At 39.4% G+C, this 25,403-nt stretch overlaps 1 protein-coding gene across 3 annotated transcripts; it reads left to right on the forward strand.

Moving 5' to 3' along the window:
* The first annotated feature begins 585 nt into the window (after positions 1–585).
* LOC308689680 (uncharacterized protein) lies at positions 586–20,307 on the forward strand. 3 transcript variants are annotated; one of them, XM_081363516.1, is made up of 3 exons: positions 586–2,149; positions 2,691–2,870; positions 16,879–20,307. In XM_081363516.1, exons 2-3 carry the CDS (start codon positions 2,750–2,752, stop codon positions 17,946–17,948), a joined length of 1,191 nt encoding a protein of 396 aa, XP_081219642.1. In that variant the 5' UTR covers positions 586–2,149; positions 2,691–2,749; the 3' UTR covers positions 17,949–20,307. The 3 variants fall into 3 exon arrangements, with proteins under 3 accessions (XP_081219642.1, XP_081219643.1, XP_081219644.1); XM_081363517.1 differs by having other exon boundaries at positions 2,128–2,375; XM_081363518.1 differs by lacking the exon at positions 586–2,149 and adding an exon at positions 2,368–2,464.
* The last annotated feature ends 5,096 nt before the right edge of the window (positions 20,308–25,403 follow it).

Genomic DNA, 25,403 nt, shown 5'->3' on the forward strand with positions numbered 1-25,403 from the left:
TTTTCTGTCAACACTTGACCCATTAATACTAATACTTACTATTCTATATCTATTATTTAAAAATGTTTTTAAATAAATTAAAAACTTGCTATGTGCACTAGACTAACAGTGAGGAGTAACAGCATTTGCATACTGGCCCTATTGTTGGTTTGACTGCTTCTATTGCTCTCCTAATTTGTAAGTCACTTTGGGTAAAAGCGTCTGCTAAATTATTAAATGTAAGTAAGTAAGTAAAGCTTATTTATAGAGTGCTTTTCACAGATAAAATCACAAAGTGCTTTACAAGGTGCAACCACATTAATATACAATCAATAAAAATTATTAAAACATTTAAAAAGTATAAAATAAAACCCAGTCAACTATAAAAGCTTTTTTAAATAACAGTGTCTTCAGTTGCCTTTTAAAAGAATCGACAGAGTCAGCCACACGAAGGAACAAGGGCAGGGCGTTCCACAGTCTGGGGGCTACAGCCTGAAAAGACAGGTCTCCCCGGGTTTTATAACGAGTCTTTGGGACCATTAAAAGACTCTGGCCTGAGGATCAAAGGGCACGGCCTGGAGAGTATGTGCATAACAAGTCAGCGATGTATTGTGGGGCCTGACCGTTTAAAGCTCTAAAAGTTAAAACTAGTATTCTAAAATCAATGCGAAATTTGATAGGTAGCTATTGTAGGGAGGACAAAATGGGAGTGATGTGTGTCCTTCTACCAGATCCTGTTAAAAGCCTTGCCGCAGCATTTTGAACCATCTGAAGACGATTTAGAGCGGATTTGTTAAAAAAAGTAAAAAGAGAGTTACAGTAATCTAAACGTGACGAAATAAAGCATGGATAACCATCTCAAGATCAGAGACCGTTAAAATTGCCCTCAATTTTGCAATATTTCTTAGATGATAAAAACAATTTCTGACCAGAAGTCTAGAATGGCCATCCAAAGACATTGATTGGTCAAACCAGACCTAGATTTCTGATGCTCGACTGGACAGAGGAGCTCAGAGAACCAAGATGTTGAAGGATGGATGGAGTTTTATTGTCTGGGGCTACAATCAGGGTTTCGGTCTTTTCCGAATTTAGTTGGAGACAGTTACTAGCAAGCCACGATTTAACACAAGAAATACAATCCAATAAAACTGTTAGTTTGTGAAACTCAGAATCATTAAACGAGCAATACAACTGAATGTCATCAGCATAAAAATGGTATGACACATTGTTAAAATGGTTAAAAAAAATTCCAAGAGGGGTAATGTACAGTAAAAACAAAAATGGACCTAAGACAGAGCCCTGGGGAACACCATTCAAGAATGGAGTGGCATCAGACAATATACCATTTACATACGCAGAAAAAGTTCTGTCACTCAAATAGGAGGAAAACCATTAAAAAAATACAAATAAAATTTAAATGTAAATGTATTTCCCAACTAGTCAGAGGGTACTTTTGTTTGTTATTTGGCCTCTTCCCCCTCCTGAAGTTATTTTGCTTCCTTTTGAGTTGGAATGAGTTGCAGCCATCACAATTAACTTTTGTTTAAATTTACAAAATACAATTAAGTTAGTCAGTAAAAACATTGGAAATATTTTCTTTGTACATTTGTCAGTTGTTCAAGAGAATTGGCAAATCCCAGATTCTTGGTTTTATTGTATTTTACAAAATGTCCAAACTTTCCTGGAAATGGGGTTGTACAATTAATCCTACAATTATAATTTTCTTTGTTGTTCATATTTTAATAACAAAAGTAAAATAGCAAAAATGATTATATGTAATTATGAAAGTCTTATATCTTGAATTACGATTCTGGTCATATTGCCCACTCCAAAATGTCACTTAATATTAACCCTACTTTATGAAGTCATAAACTCTTTTTTTATTATGTATTTTTAACCTATAAACTACATTTGTTACTAATATGGTATAAATGGTTTCTGCACCCAAACATTACATTTTTGCCATATAGAGAGAATCTCTCTCTTTAATTATTAATTCTTAATATTTTCATTAGTAGTCTTTAATATTTCTTTAATATTATACGTATAATTGTACATTTCTATGCACGTTTGTGATTTTGGACTTTGTGCACTTTTATTTTGGTTAGGAGGTGTGACGTCATAAGGCTGCGCCGCGCTCCTGCATCTGTTGTGATTCGGCTGAAGAAAGGTTTGTGGTGTTGCGCGTTTAAAATGTTTAAATCGATACAAACTTTCCAATCAATTTAATTGATTTACAATATTGTAATGTCAATTGATCATACATAACATTGTAATGCTTTATTTAACCATAACGAACGTTGTTCTTATGAGTAAAGCGAGTGACAGAAAAGAAGCGTCTCATTTCGCTCCCTCTATCGTGAATCAGTTCATTGTAAACTCAGATTCAGTCACTGGTAAGTAGTGATGAGAGAAACTGAGCTTTTTTTGAGTCCGAATATTTTGCTAAACTATTCAGTGATTTGAGTAACAGCTGACGACACCAGTGAGTTAAAACAGTGTAAATGCAACGAGAACAACAAACACTAACGCGTGCTCCTTTTTATTTGTTCAGTTTAGTGTTTTTAGTCTAATCAGATCATTTAAGTCCATTAACCCTCTCTCTATGACTGACTCTCTTTCCAGTGAACTGAACTAGAGCTGATTGAGACACACTCAGAGATTTAGTTTGGATTTATTTTCTTTCTGTTAATTATTCTCATCTTAAACAGGACAAACACAGAAAAACTCCTGGTGAAGCGACTGAGATCCACGTGACACTATTATAAAGATGGCGTTTATTAAAGAGGAGAGTGAAGACATAAAGATTGTGTTTATTAAAGAGGAGAATGAAGACATGAAGTTTGAAGAAACACTCAGTGTGAAGCAAGATGACACTGAGGAACAAACAGGTTGGTTTCATTCTCGCAGCTGAACTTTTGTCATTTAATCCTTATTGAAATGTTGATTTCTAAAAATCAAACTAAAATTGTTAAATATTAACCATCAAAGACACAAATTGAGGATTTAATAAAATATCTCAGGTGTCTTTCACATCTTCTATCGACCAGAAGTGGGACCAAATCATTGTTTTGCAAGTCACAAGTCCAGACAGATTAAGCCAAGTCAAATTTCATGTCAAAATGAGTTTTTTAGTATGAATTACTATATAGTAAATGTATATATTTATTTTATTTTCCCCTTCATTTTATGTTTCTCTTTATCCAATTAACATGATGTAGGCTATTGTCTATTTTCATATTTAAGGTACTATATGTTTTTTTAAATAATCTAAATCTCTGATAATCATGCCTATTAAGTTTTCACTATATGACTGTAAGCCACATGTGGCAAAACATGAAACGACTTCACTTTTTAGGGGAATTTAACATTTTATTATATAAGGATAATCAGTGGTGTTTCATTGAGGAATGAATCAGTGTTTATAAACTAATATTTTTGTTCATGTCCATGGTTTCATTTGTAAGCGAGTTAGGGATTTTTAAAATATTCCCTTTCATGCAGTGTGTAATAGAGCTGTTTGTGAATGTAAACATTCTGCAAAGTTGTAAAGTCGAAAGTGAACGATAAAGTTATTGTCTCCCAAAAGAAAGAATCGATTTGTTTAAATTACGAGTCAATTTTGTTTAGAATGATACTGTTTCACGGTTCTACGTCACTAGAAAAGACATTTGCATAATGCCCATCTATGTTATACGTTGTCCGTCCGCGAACAACTCAACCCGCCCTCAAACATGTTATTTTACTGACAACTGCTTCTCAAATCTTATTTGGACCAGCTTGGTCCTCAGAATCGCATCCTTTAAAGGTATAGTGGAGGAATTTCTTTTTCCGGGTGGATCATCAAGACTATTGGTCCACCTAATTGTCAATCATTCTGATGATATGTTTAGTTAGTTTTTTAGGTAGTTTTCTCTTTCTGCGCATGCGCACTTTCAGGTGTATGTGTAGTGAGCTACGGTTTCAGCTATTCATTGAAGCTCGTCGTTCTCACTGGGTTTTTTTCAAAATGTCTGAGGGTCGCAAGAGAAAAAGTGTCTACGAATTGTATGACGAGAAAGGCCTCTGAAGAAAGAAACAAGACCAGAGTGTTTTTGGGAGAATATTTCACACGCTGGCATGCGCTGAAAGCACAGGTTGGGCTTCCCACTGATGCCTCAGTTGCGAAGTTTCTGTTACTCGACAGGTAAAGTTTGGCATGCTATTTGGAGAAATCCATTTAAAATCACTGCTAGTAAAAGTTAATGTAAGCTATGATTAGCGATGCTAGCCCTGGCACAAGTCACGCACCGCGCAGACACGGTAGACATCTCAATTTGTCTAAACTAGGCTCGTGCATGCTCTCTCGTGCACACGTTTAACAGGCGTTCCCTCTCGGGAGCAGGTAGAGTGTTGCACGTGCATTTTTTTCAAAAAGTGGAGAGGGTGTTTCTTTTCTAAAATTCGTGAAAATCCTCCACAATACCTTTTCTAAAATTCGTGAAAATCCTCCACATATTGATGTATGTATTTTCTACTGGGTGTTCAAAATATATAGTTTTGAGTTTTAAATTGTGTAGGTCTCCGGCTAACTCACGTTATTACTGTCTTACTGAAATACTTCTGCTAAACAGTTGTGGGCCACTATTACCTATAACTATAAATGTCTATATTAATGCAAATTGTCTGTTGTTCTTATTACTTTGACTAAAGATTAAGCATGGAGCAAGATTTGTTTTACCAACGTTTGTTACATCAGTTATTCACTTTAGTGTTCGGCTAACACGTATGCGCTGTTATTGATACAGTTAATAGTTCCCGCACCGTAATAAATACACACCCACATCAGTTTGTTGCTGGACATACACTTGTTAATGCTTGATACATAATTGATACATTTAAGAGAAATATCAGTTGCAAATCGCGAACATACTCAGGCTATGGACGTGCCTTTGAATGAAACATCGAAAATGATCAGTTTCAGTCAGAAGTTCCTAAACAAAATAAATATATAGCCTATGCATTATATAAAGACGAATCAATAAAATGTATAAGCTAACAGTAAACTGAAACACTTAAAATAATGTGGCCAATCATAACAGACCGTGACAGCTAATTTTTACCTGTCCAATCAGCGAACAGAGGGAGTGGCTGAGAACGATGATGTTGAGGTTGTGCACTAGTTTGAGTTGTAGTTCAGTAATGGCGGCGGAGAAAAAAGCGAGCGAGACGTTGTGGCAACGCTGCCGAATATACAGAAATTAAAGCCGGAGCAAGAACAATCTTTGCTGAGTTTTGTTTGTGGTATAGGTCAGGACTCTGTGAACTTATTGCACAGGTGGCGACCTATCATGGTACCATGCTTGAATTCACTGAGCTCCTGAGAGCGAACCAATCTTTCACATTCTTATGCCTAAACTGTAGCTCAAAACAGAAGAGCGTTGGCGCTTGCAAAGCCAAGGTCATGGGTTCAATTCCCAGGGAAAGCAAGAAATAAGAATGTAAAAGTGTTCCTTGAAATGCAATGTAAGTCGCTTTGGATAAAAGCGTCTGCCAAATGCATAAATGTAAATGCATTGGTGCTGTGGCCATGGAAGTGATTGGAACACCTAAATTCATTGATTTGGAGGGGTGTTCACAATTTTTTTGGCAATATAGTGTATGCTGGTCATGAGATTCCCTGTGAGTTCCCATCAATTGTTGATATCTTCTGTTAGTTTTTTTTTTCTCCAGTACTTTTGTGGATGTGCTGTCATAGCGCAGTAACAAGCGGTGTCTCTTCATGTTTATTAACATGGGCAGTGTGGCAGACAGAAATGCATTTACATCCTGTGAGAGCAGTTTGGTGAGAGTGGTCATGGGTTTTAGCCCTGAGACGATGTCTGCCATTGTGCAGTTGTGAGATCTAGATCTCCATCAGACCGTTTGGTGCCAGTGTCTGAAAGCATAGCTGTAAATGGCCACCTATTTTCCAGGAGGCGCTCCAGCATTAAGTACGTGGAGTTCCATCGTGTCAAGACATCTTGGATGAGTTTGTGTTCAGCCACATTCTGGTGCTTTTTTTTTTTCTCAGAGTTGTTGTAGCCTTGGCACTTTTCTTGAATGTCTTGAATATCCCACAAGGCATCTACCAGCAGCAATGGTTTGACAGATCGGATCAGTTTTACAGTTTATCTGTATGTATGTATGTATGTATTGCAGTGTCAATTTTGGGAACATTGTAGCCTGGCTAAAGGAATTCAATCATTCGTTTGAAACCTTTACCGCTGACAATGTTAATTGGTCTCATAGCAAGTGCAACAAAATAAACTTGTCTAATTTCTCTTTTTCTTTTCTCTGTAAGTAGCGGTTTCATGACAAGAGTTTGCTGAGTCAGTGTCGGCTGCGAAGTTGACTGCGGATGAGCCTAGAGAGAAATGCACGTTAAGTTAAAAATGTCGGTATGATTTAACTTCCACACTCAGCACGATCATTTGGATAGTGTAATATAATAACGAACATTTATCTAAGTTAAAATCACATTATAGTTCATTGCTTGCATATAAGATTGTGTTAATACAAATGACATGTGCACCGAGTAAGTGTTCAGCAAACAAGAGCATGCAACAGTAGTGGCGCTTTTTTCCGTCAGTTACCACTAGTAATATGTGCCTTGTTTGTACCTTTTTCCATACTTATCTGATATCTCCATTCTGCTCTGTGTTTGCTCTGTTGTCTGTGTTTCATTATCTGAACACAAACACTGCTGCGTGGTGTCAGTTTTTGGTACTGGAGCATTTTCACGATTACATGAGCACAGTATCAGTACATCCCTTGTAATGTTTATCAGTAAAATCAATATAGTAAATTTATCAGTAATATTTTACTAAGAAACTGCTGTATTTCATTTTGAAAAACTAAATACACACAGTGATTCAACAGCATGAATAATGTCTAGGTTACTAATGATGTATGTAATCTACTGAAGTAATGTAACACCTATACTGACATAATGGGGTCTCATCTGGGAGCCCATCACCTCCAAGTGGTAACTAAATAAGGCAATGGACATTGGCCAGTGAGATTTGCATGCAAGTCACACCCACCCGAACATAGGGGTATAAATATGACCGGCATTACTCACTTAATTCATGTTTTGCTGAAGAGCCAAGCAGCATCCGGCCATTTAGCAGTAGTTCAGGGCTCTGGCAATAAAGGCTCTGTTCCCTCCCAATGGGGGTTACATTAGTAACCTAGACGTTCCCATTCGTTAACTCTGTTAACACTATTATGATAGGGACGCTATGGAGGCCTCACCCTGCTGAAGGGGAGGTAATGTGTGGTAGATAAACATACAGTGGGGAGAACAAGTATTTGATACACTGCCGATTTTGCAGGTTTTCCCACTTACAAAGCATGTAGAGGTCTGTAATTTTTAGCATAGGTACACTTCAACTGTGAGTGACGGAATCTATAACAAAAATCCAGAAAATCACATTGTATGATTTAAGTCCGGATACTTATGTATGATGGCGCCGGTGTACGTGGCATGCCGTCTGATGTCTCTGCTACTTTGTGCTATTTTTGTGCTTCCATCTGCATCAAACTGCTACTCGCTTCTGGTTTATGATCGCCAGTTACTTCTGGATATTCAAGACTCTTTTGTGGCCACATATAAACCAGAGTTAAAAAGCTCTGTGGCTGGTTCACAATCCTGCTCTCCAAACTCTACCTGGGATATTCCAGAGTATCTGTGGCCTCATGGTGTTCCCCGCAGAAAGCGCCGCAGGAGACGCGGAAAGCGCGGAGGGGTTGCTGTCAAACTGAAAATGGCGCTACACGCCGGCCGCGCGTCCAGCTTCATCTCCATGACGACGTGGAATCTAGGCGTTGGCCGATGCGCTGGTTGGCGTTTGCTGGATCCACCTGTTCGCTGGCTTCGGACCATTCTCCAGGACTCTCATTCGACGATCCCCTGCTACCCTCCGATCCGTATTCGCCGTGGTGGAGCTAATCTACAGAATCTTCGATCTTTGAATAGAGTCTTCTCTCCCGCGATCTCTGACTCAGTACCTTCCAGGATGGCTCTGATTAATGCTCGGTCGCTAGTCAATAAGACGTTCATTTTAAATGACTTTTTTACTACCCACGCATTGGATTTTATGTGCATCACAGAAACTTGGACGAAGGTTGGTGATTTAAGTCCTTTTGCTGAGCTGATTCCGGCAGGCTGCACATTCTTTAACTCTCCGCGCTCTTCTGGCTGCGGGGGTGGTCTAGCGGTGATTTTAAAAAACAGTTTTAGTAGTTACTGTCGCTCTGTTCCGTCTTCAGTCTACAGTAGCTTTGAAGTACAGCTGTTGCGACTGGAATTTGACGATCCTGTTTTGTTAGCGCTGTTGTATCGCCCCCCTCCCTAGTGAAAGATTTTATAAGTGAATTTACTGCTTTTATAGGTGAATGTGTAACTAATTACAGCAATATTCTTCTGCTTGGGGACTTTAATATTCATGTGTGCTGTCAGTCAAAACCTCTAACAATGGAGTTTTTAAATCTCATCAATTCATTTAACATGGTTCAGTGGGTGAAAGATCCCACTCATACTCATGGTCACACTCTGGACCTGGTACTCTCACATGGTGTTTCCATTACTGATGTTCAGGTTTTTGACACTCTGATCTCTGATCATATGCCTGTACTGTTTTCTATGTCCTTTCCTCCTTCAAGATCGCACATTACTCATACCGCACAATGGACTCGTTCCTTTTCTCCCTGTTTCCGTGAAGAATTCACTAACACCTTTAATGAGGTGTGTCTGTCTCTGTCCCTGGAGTCACCCTTACCCGACTTGGATGCTGAAGAACATCTTAGTCTGTTCAATACTGCATGCTCCGAGGTTTTAAATACCACTGCTCCTTTAAAAACGAAGAAGCCAAAACCTAAGACTGAACCATGGCTCAATGATACCATCCGCTCTCTGAGGCGAGCATGTAGAAGAGCAGAACGTAAATGGAAAAGTGATAAGCTACAAGTTTCTTATGAAATGCTGAAAAACTCCCTCAGTGCTTTTCAGAAAGCCATGATGTCTGCTAAGTCTAAATATTTTTCTAATTTAATTTTAAAAAACCATCATAGTTCAAAAGCCTTATTTTCTGTGTTAAATTCTGCTCTAAATCCTCCTGTAAATGTGATTCCAAATCCCTCAGTATCATTATGTGAAGGTTTTTCTGTGAGAAGATCACCTCTCTAAGATCTCAGTTACAACCTTCTGCTATTGTCTCACCTGAACTGGGTTGTTCTTCTGCCATATGGAGCGTCTTTGACCCAGTTTCTCTTCTGTCTCTCAGAGAAATTGTTGATCACTTGAAACCTTCCTTCTGCTCTCTTGATGTTCTTTCTCCCCGTATTTTGAAACAAATTTTTGATTCAGTTGGAACAAGTTTGGTGTCTTTTGTGAATAAATGCTTGAGCACAGGGACTATCCCTGATAGCCTAAAACAAGCTACCGTTACACCTCTTCTCAAGAAACTTTCACTTGATGATAGGGATTTTAATAATTTTCGACCTATCTCGACACTACCTTTTATTGCAAAAGCATTGGAGAAAACGGTTCTTAATCAACTCCAGTCTTTTCTTAGCTCAAATCAAATTCTTGAAACTTTCCAGTCTGGTTTTAAGCCTCTGCACAGCACCGAGTCTGCTTTATTAAGGGTCTCTAATGATATACTGTTAGCGACTGACGCTGGTGACTCGGTCATCCTAATAATGTTAGACTTAACCTCGGCTTTTGATACAGTTGATCATAAAACTCTTTTATCCCGACTAGAATATTCTGTGGGCATCCAGGGAACTGTCCTCAGTTGGTTTAAATCATATCTAACAAATAGAAGTTTCTCTGTTAAACTTGGTAATTTTTCTTCCTCGCCTGCTCAACTCTCCTGTGGAGTGCCGCAGGGGTCTATTCTCGCACCCATTCTTTTTTCCCTGTATTTACTTCCTCTGGGCTCCATTTTCAGAAAGCATGGTGTATCATTTCACTGCTATGCAGATGATACACAAATTTATTTGCCTCTGAAACGCAACAAAGATACTGCTCTGAAATCTCTTTTTGCATGCCTAGAAGAAGTAAAAATGTGGTTTGCTCAAAATTTCTTATTTCTGAATGAATCCAAAACCGAGGCTATAGTCTTTGGCCCCCATGACAACTTTAATAGCAGTAACATTGATCTGGATCACCTCTCTCCAACTTCATCTTGCATTAAAAACTTAGGTGTTTTCTGGGATCAGAACTTCAAATTTGAAAAACAAATTAATGTGGTGATTAGTTCTTGTTTTTTCCAGTTACGTCTTCTCTCTAAGATCAGATCCTCTCTTTCTGAGAAAACCTTAGAGATTGCTGTCCATGCGCTCATTACATCGCGGTTGGATTATTGCAACTCCCTCTACTATGGCATACCCAAACACTCTATTGCTCGTCTCCAATTAGTACAGAATGCTGCTGCAAAGTTTCTCAAAAGAAAACGCAAATTTGATCATGTTTCACCTATTTTAAAATCGCTGCATTGGCTACCAGTGCATTTTAGAATTGAATTTAAAATTCTTCTCTTTGTTTTTAAATCCGTAAATAATCTGGCACCGAGCTATTTGTCCGAGCTTCTCTGTCCACATAATCCCAGACGAAACCTGAGGTCTGGTGATCAGAAACTTTTGTCAGTCCCCAGATAACGGTTAAAGAATAGAGGAGACAGAGCCTTTGCGATTGCTGGCCCTAGGCTGTGGAACAGCCTTCCATTTTACATCAGAGCGGCTCAATCTCTAACTGTTTTTAAATCCTCTCTTAAAACCTTCCTTTTTTCTTTAGCTTTTAATACATTGTGAGCTTTTGTCATGAATATGTGGTTATGTCTTGTATCTTGTGTATTGTTCAGCACTTTGGTCAGCCCTGTTTGCTGTTTTTAAATGTGCTATATAAATAAATACAAACTTGAAACTTGAAACTTAAGTAATTCATTTGCATTTTATTGCATGACATAAGTATTTGATACATCAGTAACGCAGAACTTAATATTTGGTACAGAAACCTTTGTTTGCAATTACAGAGATCATACATTTCCTGTAGTTCTTGACCAGGTTTGCACACACTGCAGCAGGGATTTTGGCCCACTCCATACAGACCTCCAGATCCTTCAGGTTTCGTGGCTGTCGCTGGGCAATACGGACTTTCAGCTCCCTCCAAAGATTTTCTATTGGGTTCAGGTCTGGAGACTGGCTAGGCCACTCCAGGACCTTGAGATGCTTCTTACGGAGCCACTCCTTAATTGCCCTGGCTGTGTGTTTCGGGTCGTTGTCATGCTGGAAGACCCAGCCACGACCCATCTTCAATGCTCTTATTGAGGGAAGGAGGTTGTTGGCCAAGATCTCGTGATACATGGCCCCATCCATCCTCCCCTCAATACGGTGCAGTCGTCCTGTCCCCTTTGCAGAAAAGCATCCCCAAAGAATGATGTTTCCACCTCCATGCTTCACAGTTTGGGATGGTGTTTTTGGGGTTGTACTCATACTACTACTTCCTCCAAACACGGCGAGTGGAGTTTAGACCAAAAAGCTCTATTTTTGTCTCATCAGACCACATGACCTTCTCCCATTCCTCCTCTGGATCATCCAGATGGTCATTGGCAAACTTCAGACGGACCTTGACATGCGCTGGCTTGAGCAGGGGGACCTTGCGTGCGCTGTAGGATTTTAATCCATGACAGCGTAGTGTTACTAATGGTTTTCTTTGAGACTGTGGTCTCAGCTCTCTTCTGGTCATTGACCAGGTCCTGCCGTGTAGTTCTGGGCTGATCCCTCACCTTCCTCATGATGCCCCATGAGGTGAGATCTTGCATGGTGCCCCAGACTGACGGAGATTGACGTCATCTTTAACTTCCATTTTCTAATAATTGTGCTAACTGTAGTTGCCTTCTCACCAAGATGCTTGCCTATTGTCCTGTAGCCCATCCCAGCCTTGTGCAGGTCTACAATTTTATCCCTGATGTCCTTACACAGCTCTTTGGTCTTGGCCATTGTGGAGAGGTTGGAGTCTGTTTGATTGAGTGTGTGGACAGTAGGCATGTCACGGTACCAAAATTCCAGTAGTCGGTACCGATACCATTAAAATTTTACGGTTCTCGGTACCAATTTCGGTACCACAGCAAAATCTGTTGGAACTATTTTTCTATTTTATTTAACTATTTGAAAAAAATATTAAATTCAATTCAATGACTTAGCCGACTATTTATGACGGTAATCATAAGTAAATTATACATATAAGCACTGAAGGCTACATGCTGTTTAAACGTAAATATTATTTATAAAAAAATCAAGTGAAACATAAGCAACCTTCAAATGCACACATTATTATTATTATAAGTAGTAGTATTTTTAATACATGGAGACATTGCTAAATCTACTGTACAGTAGCCTAATATAATTATTTCTGTCAATTTCTTCAAGTTAAACCGAACTTTTATTTTGACGGGTTGCCGTGAAGACCTTTTAGTTTCTGTGTGTGTATGATATGACGATAGTTTTTCTCAAATGAAACGGTAAAATGCTCATGAAGTGACTCTTAGAGCGGCTCTGGAGATGAATTTCATCATTTCATCATGTCATCATATCGTGAGGCAGCAGAGACTGAAAACAGCGCGAGCGTCACTCGTGCGTCTGTGTGTGAGGTAAATGAAACCGCGCGTCTGCGCCATTCATTCACACAGAGACAAGCAGAACATGCAGGGTTAATATTTAAATAGTCTTTTTGCGGTTTAATATTCACAGACACTATATATATTGTGGTATATATCGGCTACAGTGCTCCTAGTAAAAAAGTTAGTCTGGAGCCCCGCACTTATATAAACACAGAGCGACTGAAAGCAGCTGCCTATTACTGGGAGCCAAATATACCCGGTACTCTGTACTACCGGTACTACAGAAATGCTGGTATCGTCACATTTTAAAAATTTCAGTACCGACTTGGTACCGAAGTACCGGTACTTTTGACAACACTAGTGGACAGGTGTCTTTTATACAGGTAACAAGTTCAGACAGGTGCAGTTAATACAGGTAATGAGTGGTGAACAGGAGGTCTTCTTAAAGAAAAACTAACAGGTCTGTTAGAGCCGGAATTCTTACTGGTTGGTAGGTGATCAAATACTTATGTCATGTAATAAAATGTAAATTAATTATTTAAAAATCATACAATGTGATTTTCTGGATTTTTATTTTAGATTCCGTCTCTCACAGTTGAAGTGATAGAAATTACAGACCTCTACATGTTTTGTAAGTAGGAAAACCTGCAAAATTGGCAGTGTATCAAATACTTGTTCTCCCCACTGTATGGACTGACTCGAGGGGAGGAGATACTACCGATGCAGAGAGAGGGCCCAAGGAAAGACACAGATTTACCAAGAGGGAAATCGTATCTTGAAGTATACATATGGGATTACTGAGGGGGAATCACAGCTTATTGGCACCTATCCCAGTACAAAGGCTTATCTACCGGGCATGCACAAGAGTACAGGGCCTGGCATGAGATAACTCCTCTGAGTTTGGCTGCCGAAGGATGCTGGAGAAACTCGATTCAGGGTTTACTCACCTGCAAACTCCCCTGCAAAGCAAGAATGTGCTTGCATGCCCTCTTTAGAGGGGAATGGTGATGCAAGTGAGACACAGAGCCAGCCTTCCCACGCATTACCTGTTTGTACTCAACACATGGGATGAGATTGGCTCCACTTGGAGATTGTAGAATCTAGCAAATGTGTTAGGTGTTGCCCAGCCCGCAGCTCTGCAGAGGTCTGCCAATGCCTAGAAGGAAGTAACCCCACGACTAGTACGTCAAGGTGATAGCATCCACTCTCCAGTGGGCCAACCTCTGTTCGGAAACTGCCTTTGTCTTTTGCTGACCCCAAAAGCCGACAAAGAGCTGCTCGAAACTTCTTAAGTTCTGCGTTCAGTCCACAAAAACATGCAATGTGCAAACAGGCTAGGTCTGCCTACTCTGGGAGCAGGGCTTGAAAGTTCATCACCTGGTCCCTAATAGGAGTGGTGGAAGCTTTGGGCATGTTTCCAGGCCTGGATCTCTGGGTCACAGAGCTGGCATGATTCACTGACCGTAAATGCCTGCAAGCCCCCCACCCTCTTGAAGGAAGCAAGCGCTGTCAGGAGAACTGTCTTAAGAGACAGGATCTTAAGTAGGGATGCACCGATCCACATTTTTTCACTTCCGATCCGATCCCGATACCTGAATTTGGATATCGGCCGATACCGATACTATTCCGATACCAGAGCTGTGTTTGCTTTAATATTATTATTATCATTATTGTTTATTTTATATGATGCTGAAATAAACTTCTTATGTAATTAGACATAATATGTTATGTAAGTTACGTAGGCTATGTATGCATGCAAAAGGCAACTTGTATGTCCCAAAAGGCAACTTGAGGTAAGTATAAGGTCAGAAACGGAAGTCAGAAAAACAGGAAATCCTGTACAGGAAAAATCTCATTCTGAAAACAAATAACTGGGGTTTCAGATTGATTGTCATGTCAATATTTATTACATTCCCAAAATGTCAAATAACGTTATTTGCGTCTTGAAATATAAGAAAAGTGCAAGTGTAACGTTAAACATCTTGTACACTATCTGAAGGGTGATCCTCGCTCCGATGCAGTAAATGCTCGATCAACATCAGCATCGTGCAAACAAACAAGCGGATTTTGCTTCAGACGCGCGTCAATTTCGCTTCAAACTTTTGCTTTTTACGCACATCAGTTTTTCTCTGGACGCGCGAATGGATTCAAAATAGACGCGGTAGACTCGAATTTGACGCGCTATTCGCATTTGGTGTGAACGCACAGTCAGTAACGTGATGCTTTTTTAAATGTTTGATTGCGTTCGTTGTGTTGTACGACACGAGGGAGCTTCAAAAGACTCTGAATTACAGCTTTGCAAACATTACATTTTGCTGTCTTGCTCTGCGGTGTTTCCAGTGTGAAGTATATCCACACAGCGGACGTTGTTGGCTAGCCGCAAACTGTGGAATGGATTTCCTGAGCGGGGGCGTGTCTCATAACTCTGTCTCATTGAGCCGCGCCTCCGTTCAGGAAATCCATTCCACAGTTTGCAGCCAGCTAGCAGACTAGCCGGCGGGAATCATGTTTGGAGTCATTTCAGCAGACGTTAAAGTGAGCGCAGACATGACTCATGGATATCGGATATCTCAGCAGGTTGGATCGGAAAAATCCGATACGTGAATTACGCTGGTATCGGCTACCGATACTGGATCGGATCGGCCCCATCCCTAATCTTAAGCTTGAATGATTTGGCTTGAAGGGAGTTCTTGGTAGACCAGAGAGGTCCAAGGAAGGGGATAAGTTGCAGTCTGGGAGGATTTAACCTCCTGGCATCTTTCAGGAACCTGATGAATGGGTTGTGCTTTCCAAGTGACCTGCCATCAGGTGACAACATAGACTTTCAAGGCAAAGGGTGGCAGTCTCCGCTCCAACCTCTCTTGCAAGAAGGAAAGCACAGAGCTGATCGGGCATTTCTGGGGATCTTTCCCCCAGGAAGAACACCACCTAGCGAACAGATTCCACTTCAATGCATAAGTACAGGGGGCTCCAGCTTGAGTGAGTGGTGGTAGACCACATAGGTCCTCCACGTTCTGTGGAAGTTCCAGAGGTCTGGACACAGGTGCCATATGGTGACCCGTCCCTGAGAAAGCAGGTAGTGGCTTTCGTAAGGAGCATCGGTTCTGGGAACGAGATCTGGGTGGGCCAGTAAGGCTCAACCATCAAGACCTGCTCCTCTTCCTCCCTTACCTTGAACAGTGCCTGTGCGAGAAGGCTCACTGGGGCAAATGCATACTTGCATAGGCTCCGGGGCTAGCTGTGCGCCAGCACATCCGTAAGACATCTTTTAAAAAGCTTACCGCCAGTGCTTGCTCTTTTAGGAAATCTTCTCTATATGCCGAAGCATCAAGGGGTGAAACGCTGCACTTCACTCTGTGCACAGCAGGCAGGATGCGAATCACTGCTGGATGCGCCTTCACATCGGCAGAGATGTGTTTTTCCCACAACAATCTTTTTGCAGAATATCTCCAGCTTAACAATTAAAATTTCCGTTTGCTCTTTGCAAATATGAATGAAGTAAGGCCGTTCATATTTATACCTGTATGTCCAGGTGGGTGTGACTCAGTACGCAGATCTTACTGGCCAATATCCATTGGCTCATTTAGTTACCACTTGAAGGTGATTGGGCTCCCAGGTGAGATCCCATTACCCCCTTAAATAGAAATAGTTTTAATTGGTTCATTAAGAAAACAAGACGATCACTGATACTAATAGGCTCCATTATTATCTAATCCCATTCTGTTATACTTCAATCACAGATCCTCATGAAATTCATTTGCAAATTCTTTTGCTCTGTCCTGTTGCTCTAATTTGACATTTGGCAATGACAAGTGACATTTCCTTAACAACTCTGCGGTCAGTTTAATTTCAGACATTTCAATTATCACGCTCTCATTAAAAAGTGTCACAACAATCAGAGCAGCCTAATAACCGTCACAATCGCACAGACGCAGGTTGTGTTTGATTGTCAATGACGGGTGCTATAGTCTGCAGAGTTTTCTGTGGGCCATGAATTATTGGGTATAGGATCTAGCATGTCAAGTCATCTTTATTTATTTTTTTTTCTTCTCTAGCCAATGAATTAACTGTGTATGATTATGATTCATGCAGCATTACAGATCAGAAGTCAGATTGGATCGGAACATTCAGAATCATAATTTATCCAGTTCCAACGTTTTGTTGGCATTCTTGTTTTACTGCAGCCTTTTGTGGTCTGTTGCTTTGTGCCATTTAAAACTGGTGTTAATTTTGTATTTGTTTTATTTCACTTTAGACCTGATGGTACTGAAAGAAGAGAGTCAAGAACTGAATCAAATGGAAGAGAAAGATCATGATTTCATGATGGGAAAAAAATCCACTCAGACTGAAAAGACTTACTCACAAAAAAGAGCTCAGAAAACCGTATCTAACAGTTATTTTACCTGCCAACGGTGTGGACAGAGTTTCACTCAAAAACAAAACCTTAAAGTCCACATGAGAAATCACACTGGAGAGAAGCCTTACTCCTGCCAACTGTGTGCACAGAGTTTTTCACGTAAAGGAAACCTTAATGCCCATATGAGAACTCACACTGGAGAGAAGCCTTACACCTGCCAACAGTGTGGAAAGAGCTTCTCACGAAACGAATGTCTTGAGAGTCACATGAGAATTCACACTGGAGATAAACCTATCACTTGCCAATTGTGTGGACAGAGTTTTACACGTAAAGGAAACCTTTATGACCACATGAGAAATCACACTGGAGAGAAGCCTTACAACTGCAAACTGTGTGGACAGAGTTTTGCACGTAAAGGAAACCTTAATCAGCACGTGAGAACTCACACTGGAGAGAAGCCTTACAACTGCAAACTGTGTGGGAAGAGCTTCTCACGAAAAGAATGTCTTAAGACTCACATGAGAATTCACACCGGAGAGAAGCCGTTTACTTGTGATCAGTGTGGTAAGAGTTTCAGATGTAAAGAGAACCTTAATCAGCACATGAGGATTCACACTGAAGAGAAGCAGTTTGTATGTCATCATTGTGGAAGGCGTTTCCGAAACGGCAATCACCTTAAGAATCATGTGATAACTCACACTGTAGAGAAGCCTTTCACCTGCCATCACTGTGGAAAGAGTTTCAAACATAAAGGAAACCTTACTATTCACATGAGAATTCACACTGGAGAGACACCTTACACCTGCCATCACTGTGGAAAGAGTTTCAATCATAAAGGAAACCTTTATGTCCACTTGAGAAATCACTCTGGAGAGAAGCCTTTTACATGTCCTCAGTGTGGGAAGAGTTTCACATATCGAAGAGAACTGAAATGTCATTTGCAAACTCATTTTGAAATGCAGCTGTAGTTCTGTTTGTGGTAAAAGGTTGAGAAAATACAGCAGGTTCAGGATTTACTTGCATATTCACTATGGACGATGACCATTCAATTAAAAAAAAAAAAAAAAAAAAAAAAGCAGATTCTGTCATCACACTTACAGACACACCTGAAAAGTCACGCATGTGAGACCCTTGAATGTACTAAATTTTTTATGCTGTTCGAATACTGTAACAAGTATAATTATAGGATTTTTTTTATAATATATTTGTCATTACAGGTAATGAAATACCTTTTATGTTTTAAAAAATATACCAACATCATGTAGTGCAAAAGTTTAATTGTAAGGACATCTTGTGCAGGTTTTTGAAATTGACGAATATGTGGCCAATCGTTCACTTCCGGAATAAAAGGTCACACTTAACATGGGCATCAGCTAAACCGCAACACCAGCAAAACTTAACGGCGGAAGATCCAACTCGTTTGCTACAGATAGTTTGATGCTGATTCTCATTTCAGCTCTTTATTGAAACAATGTGCAGTTGCAGCCTGGCATGGGGTTTTAACGGCTTTCCGTATTTTCACTGTTATTCTGATAGAGTACAGAACCTCTGGATCAAAACATTGGTAAAAAAGCAGAGATCAGGTAATATACAAGCTAACATGATCAAACATTAAAGTGATAGTTCAACCAAAAATGAAAATTTTTGTCATCATTTACTCACCCTCAAGTTGTTCCAAATCTTAAAGGTGCTCAAAGTGATGTTGGGTGACATCACTTCTTGTTGACGTTTAAACGTACAGTATGGAATTTTTCGCCGCTAGGGGTCGCTAACCTCTTTACAATAACGCAACATTTGCTAAGAACTATGGATCTTGTCGTCAACGTCAAGCCGACCGATCTAATAATGTTTATGGATGACTGAATACATCGATGCTTTTATCATGACTGTGATATGAAGCAGTTCGGGATTGCTGTAAGAGACAGCTATCAGCTCCACACGCGACGCGAGTCCCGCGGATATAAAAGGAATATGGACATTTCATTCTACCGAACTACACGCAAGTGCAGAATTACAACTCACAGGTCAGTTTATTAGACAAATTAAACTTGTGAGGTAACGCAGCGCTGTTTCACTTGGTCTAACATTACACTAGCACACTAAACTGCATTTGAATGTGTTGAAATTGAAATTGATAGGTGTTAGTTTGTCTGTATGAGACTAGCAGTAAGCTAGATCAACATTAGAATAACACACAGATCATATGCTAACATTTTATTGTTGAACTATATAACATTGGTTAGTTTTATGTAAATGTGCTCACCTGTTTAATAAAGTACATGTAGAAGCGGTCGAAGTCTCGAACGTGGAGCTCTCGTTTATATACTGTCTATGAGAGCTCTCGGCATCTCGAAAACACAGCGCTGATATTGATTCTCTTTTTATCCAAAGTCTGCTTGCCATGGTCCATAATGTTTGAACGAAACAACAACAGCGTGCAAATATTGCAAACATTGCAAACTACACAGTTGTCTGCGTCTGTCGCTTTGGTTACTATCAGAGGGCTCTGGTTCATAGCTCTGGTTGCTATGGCAGTACGAGCGGAAACCAGGGACAACGCGGATATGACGCCATTGATGGCGTCAAAACGGAAAAAAAAAACGTGCTGTGTCTTCGAATTAAATTACAAATTTCTCCTGGTTTGAAAGTTGTTGGAAACAGTCGGGATAATTTAAGTACACAACAAAAAAAAATATATAACATAGATGTGATCCAGTGATTTTTGCTATTTTTAAAGCAAAAAAGTTACATATTGTGCCTTTAAAGTATTGTCAAACAAATCGGAGGCTAGCTAGACCCTCCCCCCTCTTCATCCGCACACTAACCCCCCAAACCCCACCCCCAAATCCTTCTTGCCGGTTATTGGCTGGAACAGTTTATGTTTCGTGGTGCGGGTGAGCCCAGTTTGTTTTTGTTGCCGTTTGTGGAGCCTGTGGTGTTTACAGAGACCGCGTTTTTTTATAGTGTATTGATGGGACAGGCAGCTAGCGGATGGTGAGGAGGTGATTGCTGTATGTGACAAAAAATGTTTTGGCCTAAAAAAAACGTGTGACATCACTTAGAGCACCTTTAATGAGCTTCTTTTTTTCTGTTGAACACAAAAGAAGATATTTTTAAGAATTAACCAGACAGTGAAAAAAAAAAATACTATGGCAGTCAATGGCTACCGTCAACTGTTTTGATTATTTGATTATCATTTTGAATTTGCGTCTGAAAAAAACACGATTTTTCTTGGCTTTTTGTTCAAAATGTAGCTTTTTTTTATGAAACCTACACACATTTGAGTGTTGTTAAAAAAGGAAGACATGGAGTTAGAATAAAGTTGTTTCTTTTAAAGCAGAGGGTCTGTTATTTATTTTGATATATTGTTTGTGCAGATATTCACACAACAAAATATTCTGGGGGACATTAAAGTTTTGTGAAAAAAAAAAAAAAAATGCCTGATGGTGGATAGCAACTATTTTTTATTTAAAAAAACACTGAAAGAGAAACAGTTAATTGAATAAGATAGGGTTGATTTTACTCCAAACCATCCCTTTAATTCAGAATATGATCAAGATTGCGTAGGTGGATGTGTTCTGGTAATTTGGCTGTTAAAAGTATTACATTTAAAGCCACTTAAATGAAAGTCAAGTAAAGATTTGATCATTTTGATGAATGAGATCGAACAATAGAGTCAGTAAAATGATTCGAACTTCCCATCACTAAAGTACGTATATCAAAATGTTTTTCAATCAAGACAATATCAGTGATGGTTCTGGTGTTAGAAAAGCTCTTCAGGTTGGTCACTGTCATCGTCAAGATAAATTAGTGATCTCCCCAAATGAGGTCATCCAGACTTTAATAAGGCCTGTTTTATGTGTTCTCCTCTGCATTTGCCAAGCTCCTCTCCTCTTGTCAGTATCACTTTTCAACCACGACAACATACTTCCTGCATACTACTTATAAAGTTAGATAATATTAGACAGAAAAAAATGTTCATAGGTTGTTTTAAAAGTAAAAATGTCTCAGAATTTGGTAAGATTTATGATTTTTTGTTTTTGTCATGTATGACAATTGTGTATCTAAACAATACATAATCTGGTAAATGTGGTGTAGTAATGATAAATAAAACATTTTTTTCCAAACTTTCATTTAATTACAAATAAAATACCTTTTTCGCAAAAAGAATCTTTGCGAAATCCAGGTGGGACAGAAATATATAATGAGTGCATCAAAGCAAGCATTGTTGTGGAAATGCAAAAGAAAATGCCACACTGTCTCTTTATTCTGTTATTTATTTATGTAGGATGAAAAGATACAGATCAAGGATCAGTAACAAGTTACACTTAAAAAGGTATTATTTAACATTCTAGATTTACCACTTTAACAAAACACTTTAAAATCACGTGATATTCATGTGTCATGTCTGTCTCAGTCATGTCAACTCTTCATACAAACTTGCATGTATAGACAGCTCAGGGCTGGGTTTCCCGATAACGTTGTCTCTTAGCACGCTTCGAAGACTCTTAAGGTATAACTTAACTGAAGGTATACCATTTCTAGGTGTGTTCCCCGAACCATACCTTGGGAAGCTGCTTAAGATATACCTTCTTACGTGCGACGTTACCCGGTGCTGTCCGTGGCAATGGTGCTGAATTGGTTGATATGGATGGCTTGAGAATCCATTATTCTCTCGTGCAGGGGCTGTTTATGTGAGAAAGTGGTGTTCTTTATAAAAGAAGCACTTCAGAAATAGTTGAAATTGCGTTTATTAGGACTCATGAGATATTATAAACAATAATCCAAACTATAATAGCCTAGCCTACATATTTTTAAATTGTATCATATATTGCTGCCATAATAACCATTTAAAATGTTTACATGCGTTCTTCTCTTTCCCATTTTTGTTCGCTGAGGTGGAGCTGCGATGAACTATTGTTCTTGAAAATACTTTCCAGCAATTCAGTAATAAAAGCGTACATCTTAGGTACGGTGCTCGGCAGTGATCAAAAAGGATTTAAACAGTGGATTTTGAATCTCTTGTAAACTCAGAGATGTGGATTCAGACGGCAATTAAATTACCACACGACCTGCTTGTCAAAAAATAGTAGGTACTACTTTGGACAGGGATTTTTACGCGGGTTTGGGTGAGAAAAAAACACTGACATTATGGCACTAAAATCCCGACTTGCCCCTGTAAATGTTAAAAATACCGTACCATACGAGCCCATGAGAAACAATTAGCGTCCGAATAGGACTTAACTGTGAAAGCGCTCCGCAGACGCGTAGTCTTTTAGAACAACCATTCGCTGTTTCGCTGCCATAGTTTGAGCAAACTCCCCACCACAATCATTCCCTTTTAAATAGACTATTAAGCCTTTAATGGTTTGCCAGCTGATGTACCTTTGGATAATATAATTAAAAATGTAACAACAATCAGTGTAATGACAATTTTATTCTTTGCATGAAAACACTTGAATTAGCCTAATTGAACACTGTCTGGGTGTATTAAAACTTCAGAATTATATTCATATAGACCTGCAACAGTGATAAGGTGAAGCTAAGAGTGGTCCAGACCAACCTTTCGATCGTATGACTTACAGAAGGTATACTTAACTAAGAACGTTTCGGGAAACACGCATTAACGATAAGGTACAGCGTAAGGTGTAACTTAAGAACGACGTAGCGTTAAGGAGATTTCGGGAAACCCAGCCCAGAACTTATGATTATAGTGTCTTATACTGACTTTAATACAGTAATCTATTGCAAATTTCAAACACACACATCCTCATTAATACAGGTTCATATGTTAATGATTTCTATCTTAAATCATACGCTGAAGGTTCAGAATTATTGGAATCACATTCTGCAAAGCTCCTGTTCTCTTAAGGGAAACAGTAGGAAACCACTGAAAGTGTTGTGGTTATTGTAGCTATCATGTATCCTCCTGCCAGACCAAAGTCTCACATAAACAACATCTCCAACCTCCAGGATCAACACAACTCCATTAGAGGAGTTTAACTCATGCTGAGCATGATTATCATGTGCTATAACCACACGCTCTTCATTCTTATAAATGAATGCAGTTGCTCCAGTTCCACCATAACCATATACAGAGAATCTGAACATGTACGCTCCTTTCAGTGGGGCTGTGAAAACACCTAAATCAAATAACAAGAGATACAGAATCAGATGTGTCCTGTATGTGTGATAGTTTTGAAAGATGGCAGATCATTAGAGGCTACGTTTACATGTTACAATTCACGTTTTTGTTGTTTAAATGGAGACTATAAAATAATTTTTTCTTTTTTTACAAAAGCTTGCACTTTGAAGCCCGTTTTCAAAAGTTTGCCTTTTCAGGCCCCCAAAACGGCATATGAATGAATGGCCAAAACGCATAAAACTGAATCACATACAACATTTTACGCATAGTTTAAACTGATGTCGTGTAAACAGCCCTTAATTCTCTTATACACATTGAGACTGCAGAGAGGTCTGAATGGAGCAGAAGAGGTTTCATTACTATAAACTGAGTTGTATGACTCATTTCATTGATCATTACCTGTAATTGGGTTGTAGGCGTTCCCTATGTTTGTGATGACGTTCCTGTAGGTTAGTGTGATTTCAGTGGTGAAAGGACCAATATATCCACTGCCAGATTGCATCAGACCAGCTGAAAAAGCTATTTCTCTGTCTGTTATTGAAAAACATAAACATTATTGTGATATATTACTATATTGCACTGAGAATATATATGCTGAATATCATTCAAGCACACTTTCACCTCTATTTTCCTTTCTCAACTCCACTTGACCCAGAGTAAGATTTGATATTTCTGTGAAGAAATAAAGATTCTGTATGACATTTACACTATGCAATTTATTTCTTTTGTGATTTATTTCATTGATGAAAGAGTGAATGTTTTATAAGTACCATCATTTTTCTTGTTCATCTCTTCCCTCAGTTGTGTCTCTAAAGCTCTGATGTTCACTTTCTGCTCTGTAACTGTGGCGGTCAGTTCTCTGTTGATGGTTTTCTGCTCTGTAACTGTGGCGGTCAGTTCTCTGTTGATGGTTTTCTGCTCTGTAACTGTGGCGGTCAGTTCTCTGATGTTCACTTTCTGCTCTGTAACGGTGGCGCTCAGTTCTCTGATGTTCACTTTCTGCTCTGTAACGGTGGCGGTCAGTTCTCTGATGTTCACTTTCTGCTCTGTAACGGTGGCGGTCAGTTCTCCCAGCGCTGCATGGATGTCAGTGAAGAACAGATGGTAGTTTTGTTGGCTGTCAGTTGAAGCTTCATCTCTCAAAGTGTCTGTTTGAGGTGGATTCTGTCTTCCGTCCTCAGATCTGAGCTGTTGACTGATCTCATTCTCATTGAGTCCTCCATCTACCTGATGCTGTACGACAAACACAAAGGTTTCCAACAGCAGCAGTAAACATACTAATCCCTTCATTCTTCACTGATGTTTGTTTCCAGCTCTTGCTCTTCATCCTCACAGTCTCTCATGTTCCTTTTATAGTGTCCTGATTTACTGCCTTTTGTACATGATTTACATTGCTTCAGATAAATAAGTAGTTCAAGTTAATTGTTAATCATAATCAAAGGGATGTTCCAGGTTCAGTGGATGTTTATCTCTATTCACAACAGTATGTTAGAGTTCAGCAATCTCCAGTGAGATATTCTGCTAAAATTAAAGTGTCATACAAAGCAACTGTTAATTTACACAGCAGTTTGCACTGTTTTCTGTTACTAAATCTGGGATCTATATATATATATATGGTAAATATATATATATATAAATATTATGTATATATATATATATATATATATATACAGTGAGGAAAATAAGTATTTGAACACCCTGCAATTTTGCAAGTTCTCCCACTTAGAAATCATGGAGGGATCTGAAATTGTCATCGTAGGTGCATGTCCACTGTGAGAGACATAATCTAAAAAAAAAAATCCAGAAATCACAATGTATGATTTTTTAACTATTTATTTGTATGATATAGCTGCAAATAAGTATTTGAACACCTGAGAAAATCAATGTTAATATTTGGTACAGTAGCCTTTGTTTGCAATTACAGAGGTCAAACGTTTCCTGTAGTTTTTCACCAGGTTTGCACACACTGCAGGAGGGATTTTGGCCCACTCCTCCACACAGATCTTCTCTAGATCAGTCAGGTTTCTGGGCTGTCGCTGAGAAACACGGAGTTTGAGCTCCCTCCAAAGATTCTCTATTGGGTTTAGGTCTGGAGACTGGCTAGGCCACACCAGAACCTTGATATGCTTCTTACAGAGCCACTCCTTGGTTATCCTGGCTGTGTGCTTCGGGTCATTGTCATGTTGGAAGACCCAGCCTCGACCCATCTTCAATGCTCTAACTGAGGGAAGGAGGTTGTTCCCCAAAATCTCGCAATACATGGCCCCGGTCATCCTCT

Source organism: Scardinius erythrophthalmus (assembly GCF_964197995.2).
Source record: "Scardinius erythrophthalmus genome assembly, chromosome: 4".
Taxonomy (NCBI): Eukaryota; Metazoa; Chordata; class Actinopteri; order Cypriniformes; family Leuciscidae; genus Scardinius; species Scardinius erythrophthalmus.

What these genes read in the sequence shown, in the direction of transcription:
- LOC308689680 (XM_081363516.1), top strand. Translation starts at nt 2,750, where the DNA reads ATGGCGTTTATTAAAGAGGAGAGTGAAGACATAAAGATTGTGTTTATT. An exon ending in TGACACTGAGGAACAAACAG is followed by an intron (nt 2,871 to 16,878) that starts GTTGGTTTCATT and finishes ATTTCACTTTAG; the next exon opens with ACCTGATGGTACTGAAAGAA.